At 57.3% G+C, this 10,728-nt stretch overlaps 1 protein-coding gene across 1 annotated transcript; it reads right to left on the bottom strand.

Annotated features, from left to right (window-relative positions):
• Positions 1–1,811: 1,811 nt before the first annotated feature.
• On the bottom strand, positions 1,812–8,835 carry LOC144734574 (U1 small nuclear ribonucleoprotein A-like). Its single transcript, XM_078616819.1, is given in 9 exon segments — positions 1,812–1,998; positions 2,379–2,467; positions 3,368–3,400; positions 3,402–3,449; positions 3,451–3,519; positions 3,814–3,969; positions 4,482–4,654; positions 8,272–8,351; positions 8,737–8,835. Coding segments are annotated over 8 exon segments (792 nt in total). The 5' UTR covers positions 8,336–8,351; positions 8,737–8,835; the 3' UTR covers positions 1,812–1,838.
• Between the last annotated feature and the right edge of the window lie 1,893 nt (positions 8,836–10,728).

Raw genomic sequence — 10,728 nt, 5'->3', positions numbered from 1 at the left:
CCTGCCCAGGGTGGTGGGACGTGGCTAGTGCCACATCCGGAAGCCTGTTTCCTTGTGGAAATGTTTACACATTGCACCAAACCAGGTACTCATTTGTGGCCGAGTCAACGTAGGGGAGGGCCCAGGACAGGTTCAGATAATCGGCACTGGCGTTGGTGGCCGTGAGCGGGGAATCGAACTTGGTTCGCTGGGGTTATTGGCGCATCAAACGCTGCGCCGCCGCTCCCCGCAGACCCGGCAGCCGAGTGGAGACTCCCCGAGGGCACGACACGGACAGCGACGACGACGACACTGGGCACGACATGGACATAAATGACGACACGGACAGCGACAACGATGCCGACGCGACGCCCTCCGCGGTGCAATGGAGGCGGCTGCGGTACTTACCACACGTACCTGCGTCGACTCGACACCACGGGGAGGGAGGTGAGCGCGTCAATGCCGTTACCCGCTAGCTATGGGTACTTTGCGAGTCGCTCTGCTTTGCAACGTCAACGCGGCGTTGGGGGAGCCGCGGAGGGAGGGGGGGCACCAATGGGTACTTCTCCCCCCCCCCGCTCCCTCTCGCTCAAGCGGTTCACAATGGCTGTGGCGTTGCCACTCAGTTGGTCAAAGTCCAAATTTAACCGGAGCCAGGTTGAGGTAGCGAGTTTGACGTCGGAGGCATCCTTGACTCAATTTGCGGTCCGGGGGAGGGCGCTTCCTCCCGCCGTCGTCCTCATCGTCGGTCGCTACCGTCATCGCCAATGTCGTCAACATCACCTCTGTCATCACTTTGAGAATTGTTCTCATCTTCTCCGTCATATTCATCATCCTCACCATTATCCTCACCGTCACCTCCTCGCCGTCACGTTCATCAAAACTGTCGCAAGTCTCCATGCTCCATGGCGAGGACGCCGCTCCACTGCTGGATGGCAGCGAGAGGCCACCCCCCCCCCCCCCCCCGATTGGTCTCTTCGCGTGTCACATGACCACCGCTGCCCCCCTTCGTTGGCGACTCAGCAAGGGGGGTGGGGGGGTGGAGGGCTGCAGGGGGTGGGTAGCCACGAGTCCCCTCGCCCAAGAGGCTGGTGCCGCTTCACACACGGCGCAAAAATAATTACACAACGGGGAACCTGCAACCAAGGGGGGACATGGGGGACCACAACACACGGCTCTTTTCGTAGCGGGCGGCACGCACGGGGCGCGGCCACGTCCCACACAAGCCGGAAGATTCGTGAGGAATTTAAATAAAAAACCGGTCCGGTGCTCTTTTCGCGGGCAATTCCAGTGACATCGCTGCCTTCCCCCATACTTCACCACCGTGGCTCGTGCCAATTTGCTAGGTGGTGGGCGGGCATGGTGCCAGGTACCGGTTCCCCATGTTATACTTACACGTTAGTCGTGGCAGGAAATCAAAACTCGCATGGGCCTGGGGGGGTTCGTGGCGCAGAGTGCTAATCGCCGCGCCATCAATCCACTTCTCAAAACACTGTATAGATTGGGAAATGTTAACTCGGATCTTAATTCCGTTTCATGAACCCCGCGTGTCCCAATTGTCAACTGGAGAGGCGACGGGCAAAATCAACTTCACCAAAATGTGGGTGATGAACTTGGGCAGCCAGTTTATCGCCATCGCCACCGGGGCTCATCGGCAGGGTCCGGCTACACCCACCGGGAGAGGTTTGGCCAGTTCCATTGTGAACAGGACTAGCGATGAGGTCACTGGGGTGCCGTGGACTCGACGCTAACCCCAACTAACCTTTACACTTTTACTCAAGAAACCTCCCGACTGGCGTGGGACAGTGCGGCCCCCCGGCGTGCCCCCCCCCCCCCCTCACACCCACCCCCAGCAAGTTCTACTTCTTGGCGAACGAGATCTTCATTGCGTTGGTCGGCGTGATCTTGAATCCCTGCAGCGCGTCGCGCGCCGCCCCGGCCTGCGCGTCGTTCTCAAACTCCACGAAGGCGATGTCGTGCCGCCCCGGAACCAGACGCACCTCCTTGAAGCCTGGGAACCTGGGTTACAGTCCGGGTTCGGGGGTTTATAGCACACGTCACACGGGAGAAGATCGTGCCGGGAATTAGCACGCGGGGGATGCAGATGGGTGGGTGGAGTGTGTGTGCTGAAGGGTGATTGAGTGAGCGATGGTGATTGAGGGAATGTGCAATTGAGTGAGCGATTGAGTGAGTGATTGAGCAATTTAGTGAGCGATTGAAAGTACATTTGAATGAGCGATTGAGTGTGCAATTGAGCAACTGAGTGAGCGACTGAGTCGGTGACTGAGTGGGCGACTGAGTATGCAATAAAGTGAGCAACAGAGCGAGCAATTGAACGAGCGAGCAGCTGAGCGTGCCGATGAGCATGCAGGTGAGCGGGCGGGTGAGGAGCAACGCACTGGTTGAAGAGCATGGAGAGCATCATCTCGCTTGTCTCCTCGGGTAGACTTGTCAGGAACAGGATGTGGTTCGGTGGGTTCTCAGCCAGCTGTGCGCAGTTACACAGTCGCAGTCAGTCGCACGCGCGGCCAGTCATACGACTGCTGTAGTCAATCACACAATAACTCGAACAAGCAGACTATTTGTACAAGTCCTAAGTAATCGATTCCTGCGCGTGATTTCTGGGCGAGACGCAGCAAGCGCCGATTTCAAATGATGATGGATCGGAGCGTCGTCCTCCCCGCTCAACACCAGACCTGACCGCAATTCAACGCAACAATACATCCCCACAAGCTACGCCATCCCTGCCTGAACCAACTCTCCACGTACTAGCCCTACCCCACTAGCCTTATCCCTTACCCCACCAGGAAGAGCCCTACCACATTAGCCCCATTGCTACCTACATCTTGTCATGGTTGGCGCGACGTTAACGACCTCGCCTGGTATGCAGCAGGTAGTGGGTTCGATCCCGACCCTGATGCCTGCTGTATATTTGGAGTTTGCATGTTCTCCCCGTGGTCACATGGATTTTCCTCCGGGTCCTCCGGTTTTTCGCTCCACATTGAGCTGCGATATGTTTCCATGTGATAAGCCACTTCGTCGAGCTATAATTTGTGATAGCCAGGTTGCTTCTGAAAGAGAGCCACATAGCTCAGTGGGCCTGGTAAAATAAAAAGTTTGGAGTTTAGTTTACTCGCCCTAACCCCCTCGCACCGGCCTTACCACCCTACGAGCCCCTAACCCACGAGTACCACCAGTCCCACCCCGAATCACCAGCACGAGCGCCACCACAATAGTATGAGCCCTGAGCGTATCCCCCCCACCTCTTTCTCTACTCATGCTCTTGTCCATGCGTCTTGACACGCAGTCGTCTGCAGGCACTCCACAAATCCCAACTGTGTTCGAGTTGTGTTGGTGGATGCGAGGAATGGGGGGGGGGGGGCAATACCTGCATGGGGGGCATAGCCCCTGCTGGGGGGGGGGACCATGCCCGGCGCCATCATCCCCGGGGGGGGCATGTAGGGCGGGGGGGGCTCCGGGCATCCCAGGGGGCATGCCCAGCATTGGGGGCGGCTGCTGCACCACCATGGGGGCCATGGCCTGCATGCACGGTCACGCACGTCGGCGTCAATGCGCGTAGAAACACAGACACAGCACACGCGGCGTGATCACACGCAACGCACACACTCGCGAGAGTGAACTCGCAAATAACAATCCACACGACACCCCGCAACATACCACCACTAGACACGCCACCATCCCTACAAACAAGACCCCTACACACATGCCACCATCCCTACAAACAAGACCCCTACTCACACACGACCCCGACACACATGCTACCACCCCTATACACCACCACCCCCATACACACACCCTCACCCGCGCGCTCACCATGGGAGCGGCGGGAGCGATGGCCGGTTTCTTGGCAGCCGCCGCCGCATCCTCCTTGGCCTTGCTCTTCTTGCGATCCTTCTTCTTCTCACGCTCCACGAAGGTGCCCTTCATCTTGGCGATGATGTCCGAGTCCACCTTCGAGTACTGGATCCGCTGCGAATGCACGCCGCCCCGGTGTCACTTGCAAGCCAGCGTCCGTCTGTCCCCTCTATGAGCCTCTGCCACTTGCAACTGACCGTAAGAATCTCGCGCGCGTGCGCACACACAAACCTTCACCTGCCTCTACGAGCCACGAGCTCGTCGCAGCACGGGAAGCTGCGCAAGGAGGCGAGGGCGGTGGTGGGAACGGCGAGAGTGGGTGCCACGGTGGCGAGACGTGAACTATCTCGCTTAGTATGCAGGTCGTGGGTTCGATCCCGACCCTGACGCCTGCTGTATATTCTGAGTTTGCGTGTCCCTATCAGTGGTCACATGGATTTTTCTCCGGGTCCTCTGGTTTTTCCCTCCATATTTAAGATCAACGTACATTTAGAGTATTTGGCTGCTATGAATTTCCACATGATAATCCAATTGGTTGAGCTTTCATTTGTGGCCAGGTTGCTTCTGGTAAAATAAAAAAATTGTTTCAATAGTTAGCGATGGTGCTGGAGCTGTAGGATTCTCACCATGGGCTTGTCATAGAAGGGGAAGCCCTGCATTGAGCGTAGGGCGTTGGTTGCGCTGCTGATCTCCTTGAAGATCACAAAGGCCTGGCCCCGCATCTTTAGCGTCTTGAGTGCCACAATGTCCAGGATCTGCCCAAACTGCGAGAAGATGGCGTACAGAGACTTCTTGAGCTCTACGGGGCGTGGCGAGAGAGAGAAGGGGAGAGAGAGGAATACAGGAGGGAGAGCGAGACAGTGAGTTGAGGAAACCGTAGACGTCTTTGGATGAGAGTGGGCGCATGGGACTCCTCACAATGCCCCCTCTGCTGGCAGCAGGCGAAGCTCTGCGGGAGCCGCCCAGCCGACCTTCGCTCCGAGGTGTCACTCCTCCTCGGCTTCCTCCAGCCTGGGTCTCTTACCACAGCCATCCATGCTGTCGACGCCTTGGCTCTATTCAAGTCAAGACTCAATACCTCAATATAATGTATGTATATCCAAGTTACACAATTAAATACATAAAAATGACAATATCCTGTATTTATGTATGTTGAACTTCTTTCCCACCGTACGTAGCCAACCTGTGCTAATCGGAGGTGCGGGGTAAGGAGACCAAGCTAAACACAAAAAGCAATTCTGAAGAAATTAATTTAAATCTAGGTGATTTAAAATTGTCTAGCTCCAGTGGCTTCCTAATATCGGAGAGAAGTGTTCCTGATGGCCGCAGAAGAGTATCTGAAAGCATGCAATGCTTTCACGTAGTTTTCCTGATTACTAAAGTCCCAAATAATAAAACCATTAAAATAGTCAATTAAATTTACAAAGGTTAAAAGACTCCCCACAATTCACTTGCATTGTTTAACCAATGACTATTTACTACGTGGAAAAGTTTACAAAAAGGAGAACCAATGGGCTCCTCTTTGTCCCCAGGAAACGCCGATGTGTACACAGGGACCAAGCCATTGTAGACACACTGGTCCACCCTAAATCGCATCCACTGCCCAAACCATGGCAGTGGATGCGGATGAAACCTGGTGCACAATGCAAAATATAAAACTCTCCCATAGTCTGTAACTGTGGTCATCAAGAACAGACCGTACAACGTGTAACGAGGAAATGCACCAATCCACAAATACGAAAGAGACATCACAGCGATACACTCTGCTACTCCTGACGTGGGTATCTGTGATGACCACCTGAATGTGACATTGTAGTTGTTGCTCTGCATCTACATAAGCAAGAAGATTGGTCCGTCTGGCCTCAAGGCAGAGCCACCATATGGCCCATTCAGTTCACCATGGAAGTGGAGGGAACATCCCTTCCCATTCCCGGACGTACTGCTTGGACGTGGCCCATGGGGTAATGTAACACGTGGCGTATGCCGCAAGGTAAGATCAAGTTGCTTACTTAAATTAACAAAAATCCCCCGTGCATATACACACACACAGAGTGCTTGCACAAATGAACTACAACACCATGCAGATCTCGCAAACTCTGGCCATCCTTGGAGTGGCTTTTGACTAGCCATCGAACAAAGACGGTCACTGCGTTGCACGCTTTTAGATGCGCTTTTGCGGCCGTCTGGAACGCTCTTTCTTCCGATATTTGGAAACCACTGGAGCTATGCACTTTTAAATCCAAATTGAAAACTAATTTATTTAGAACTTTGTTTAGTTTGCTGCCCTTCCCCCACACCACCTCCGATTAGCACGGCTGTTTATGTACAGTTTGAAAGAAGTTCAGCAAACATACAACAGAGCAAGTATTGTAAGTGAATACCTATGAATGCTTCTAAGGTACACGAAGGGGTGGGTGGCCACCTTTAATGTTTACACACCCCGCAGTAGGTATTAATTTGAGGCAGAGTTTCCCTAGGGAAGACCCAGGACCAGTTGAGATAATAGTCAATGTCGGCGATGAGCAGTTGATAGTAGAGACGATGATAGCGGTGATGACGATTAAAATTGTGATGTGATGATATCCGAGTGATGTAGGCGATAAAGGTGCTAGTGGAGCCTATTGGAGATGACGACTACGATCGTAACGACAATGTAACGAAGGTTGTGGACCACTATTCAAGCCGCCGGGCCACGTGTTTCTGGCTGGCAGGAAGCGAGGGGACCTTTTCTGTTGGCGCTGATAAAGTGGACCTGGGGTCCCCACGGAGAGGGGCCCAAGTTGTCAGGCGCCAAGACGGTAAAATGACCGACACAACCACCCACAGCCATCGCAGCGACAATCGTCGTGCCTGCTGTTTTTAAGGCAAAAGTTGGCAGTGTGTCTTATAACCTGGTTGTGCGTGTTAGTGTACCAAGTGTGGTATTAGTGGGCGTGCCATTGCGGCCGCCTGAATGGTACTGGCCACCCATCCCCTGGTGTCCCGTGCCGACCTTGATAGGTGCTCAATAACAGCACTTCCACAAACATTGTGTCATGGTTATGCAGGGGATCTCTAACTGTATTGACACCAGTCATATGTTCTGGTTTGAGTCCATCTTACTTCACGGAGCATCTTATAATGTAAAATGGCGTGGGCAGGACATTGCTAGGTGGGAAGATGGCCGATGGCCCAGACTGGTGATGGAATGGCAGCTGGTGGGAGACCACTGCAAGGACACGATCTAAACTATGAACTACACTTTTAATTATTTTACCAGGTAAGACCCACTGAGCTATATAACTATTTTTAGAAGCGATCTGGCTATCAAAAATTATAGCTCAACCAAGTGGCTTATAATTTTAAATGTATAGCAGCCAAATACTCTAAACACGTTGAGGACCCGGAGTAAAATCCACGTGACCACGGGGAGAGAGAAATGCAAACTCCAAATATACAGGGGTCAGATTCGGGATCGAACCTACAACCTCCTGTATATCAGGCGAGGTAGTGAACATCTCGCAAGAGCGAGGTGGGAAGATGGCAGCGCTGGACCATGAGGGGATGGCAATAGCATGGGGAGAGCCTTCATCCAGCAGTGGGGCATGGCAGCTGCTGCTGGAGATATCCCACCGGGCTTCTCTATTGAAACATCTCTGTGCTGGGGGCTCTGGCCACATCACCCAGAACGCGGCTTGAGCAGCCTTGTGCTTGGATGGGCGACCATCCCACCACCACCACCATGCATGCCCAGGTGTTACAGCTGTGCTTGCAGAGCGCCACGGTGGTGAGATGTTAACGGCCTCGCCTGGTATACAGGAGGTTTTGAGTTCGATCCCGATCCTCACACGCCTGCTGTGTATTTGGAGTCTGTGTGTCTCTCTCCCCGCACTACATTTCCACACGAGGATGGTGACAAGCCGCCACTTCGTTGAGCCGTCACGTGTGATGGCGAGGTCGCTTCTTAAACAGAGCTCCATAGCTCAGTGGGCCTTACCTGTTGAACTAAAACTGTAGTTTTTGTTTTAGGCAGTACAGCAACATCGAGAGTTGCTCTGTAACTTCCCTCCGTCACCTTCACCAACCCGCACTGACCGGCGTGGTGACGACGTATGGCCAAAGAACCCTCACGATTAGCGCACTGCGACGCGAACCTGGCAACCCGAGTTGGATTCCTGCTGACGGCCAACACAAGTGACGATTATCTGGACCGGTCCTGGGCCTCTCCTTGGTCGACTCAGCCTCAATTTAGTAGCTGGTGCGGTGTGTAAACATCGCCACTGGGGAGACAAAGGCGGCCGAGGGTGGTGCTGGCGACCCACCACCTCGTGTGCCACAGTGCCGACCTTCATAGGTGCTGCTACTCGCTAACAGCACTTGCCCCACCAGTCTGTTCAGGCTACACGGGGATCTTTGTGTGTGTGAGTGGACACGCACCATCCTTCTTGATCTTCTCGTTGAGGTTGTTGATGTAGATCGTGTGGTTGGGCCTGATGTCCATGTCTGCGCTGCCGGGCCTGGGCGAAGGGGGGAGGCGGAGAACGCAGTTAGGAAAAGCCTAAAAAGCCTGCGGCCTAGCGCAACCGAGCCACTTGCAAGCGAAACCTCAACACGAATTACGGCAACGCGTGCAGTAGTATGCCCTGACGCTTCGTAACTCCAACAAGACGAGACAAACATGGCAGATAAACCACAATCGTCGCGCTCTCCATTGATTGTTAAAAAAAAGCCGCGAAACTCGATTCTGCCTCGCATGGCGCGCCGTGAATGGGCCACTGCTTACGCGAACGACTCCGGACAAAATAAAACGCCGCAGCCCAATAATGCGACCTTAATCGACTCGGGCGACGTCAGCGCACAACAGGGTGGTGGTGAAAGTAACGGATGGCGAACTTTAGTCACCTTTTAGAGATGGATTGTAGAGACTTTTTCTGCTTCCTCACACTGGCGCCACCAAGCAACGAGCCTCGCAGTCGTTCACAGCTCCTGAGTGCCACGCGATTGGCCCAAATCGGTCACGTGCGCGAGTTCCACCCAACAGGAGTAGCCCCGCCCTCTCTCCCGGGCCACCATCCTCCTCCACCCCCCATCCTCCTCCACCCCCCCATCCTCCTCCACCCCCCCATCCTCCTCCACCCCCCCATCCTCCTCCACCCCCCCATCCTCCTCCACCCCCCCATCCTCCTCCACCCCCCCATCCTCCTCCACCCCCCCATCCTCCTCCACCCCCCCATCCTCCTCCACCCCCCCATCCTCCTCCACCCCCCCATCCTCCTCCACCCCCCCATCCTCCTCCACCCCCCCATCCTCCTCCACCCCCCCATCCTCCTCCACCCCCCCATCCTCCTCCACCCCCCATCCTCCTCCACCCCCCATCCTCCTCCACTTTCAAAGCGCGGAAAAAGCCCGGAGTGACTTCACGCGCAGTGAGTGGAAAAGGGAGACGCGGGGGGGAGGGAAACACGGGGGGGAGGGAGGGAGACAAAGGGGGGGGGGGTGGGAGACACGGGGGTGGGAGGGAGACACGGGGGGGTGGGAGGGAGACACGGGGGGGTGGGAGGGAGACACGGGGGGGGTGGGAGGGAGGAAGACGCGGGGGGGGGGGGGAGGGGAGACGCGGGGGGGAGGGAGACACGGGGGGGGGGAGAGGGAGACACGGGGGGGGGGGGGGGGTGGGAGACACGGGGGTGGGAGGGAGTCACGGGGGGGGAGGGAGACACGGGGGGGGGTGGGAGGGAGACACGGGGGAGGGGTGGGAGGGAGACACGGGGGGGGGGTGGGAGGGAGACACGGGGGGTGGGAGGGAGACACGGGGGGGGTGGGAGACACGGGGGTGGGAGGGAGTCACGGGGGGGGAGGGAGACACGGGGGGTGGGAGGGAGACACGGGGGAGGGGTGGGAGGGAGACACGGGGGGGGTGGGAGGGAGACACGGGGGGTGGGAGGGAGACACGGGGGGGGGGGGACACGGGGGGGGTGGGAGGGAGACACGGGGGGGGGGGTGGGAGGGAGACACGGGGGGGGGGGGTGGGAGGGAGACACGGGGGGCGGTGGGAGGGAGACACGGGGGGGGGGTGGGAGGGAGACACGGGGGAGGTGGGAGGGAGACACGGGGGGGGGGTGGGAGGGAGACACGGGGGGTGGGAGGGAGACACGGGGGGGGTGGGAGACACGGGGGTGGGAGGGAGTCACGGGGGGGGAGGGAGACACGGGGGGTGGGAGGGAGACACGGGGGAGGGGTGGGAGGGAGACACGGGGGGGGTGGGAGGGAGACACGGGGGGTGGGAGGGAGACACGGGGGGTGGGAGGGAGACACGGGGGGGGGGGAGACACGGGGGGGGTGGGAGGGAGACACGGGGGGGGTGGGAGGGAGACACGGGGGGCGGTGGGAGGGAGACACGGGGGGGGGTGGGAGGGAGACACGGGGGGGGGTGGGAGGGAGACACGGGGGGGGGGGAGACACGGGGGGGGGGGGTGGGAGGGAGACACGGGGGGTGGGAGGGAGACACGGGGGGGGGGAGACACGGGGGGGGGGTGGGAGGGAGACACGGGGGGGGTGGGAGGGAGACACGGGGGTGGGAGGGAGACACGGGGGGGGAGACACGGGGGGGGTGGGAGGGAGACACGGGGGGGGTGGGAGGGAGACACGGGGGGGGGGGTGGGAGGGAGACACGGGGGGGGGGGGGGCACGAGGGGCGGGGGGAGACACCGGGAAGAGTGAGACGCGGGGAGGATTGCGACACGGGGAGGAGGAGGAGACACACTCTCCTTGTTGACCCAGCAGAGTCACAGTCATACGAGTCTTTTTCAAGATGGTCCTACTAATTTGGGTTTTTATTTGTAGATGTTTTCAGTCAATCAACAAGTGTTTATACACGTGGGAGGAAATCGGAGT

This window comes from Lampetra planeri, chromosome 52, assembly GCF_965212315.1.
Source record: "Lampetra planeri chromosome 52, kcLamPlan1.2.h2, whole genome shotgun sequence".
NCBI lineage: Eukaryota > Metazoa > Chordata > Hyperoartia > Petromyzontiformes > Petromyzontidae > Lampetra > Lampetra planeri.
Note: the sequence above shows the minus strand (reverse complement) of the source record. Positions and strands in the feature narration are given on the sequence as shown.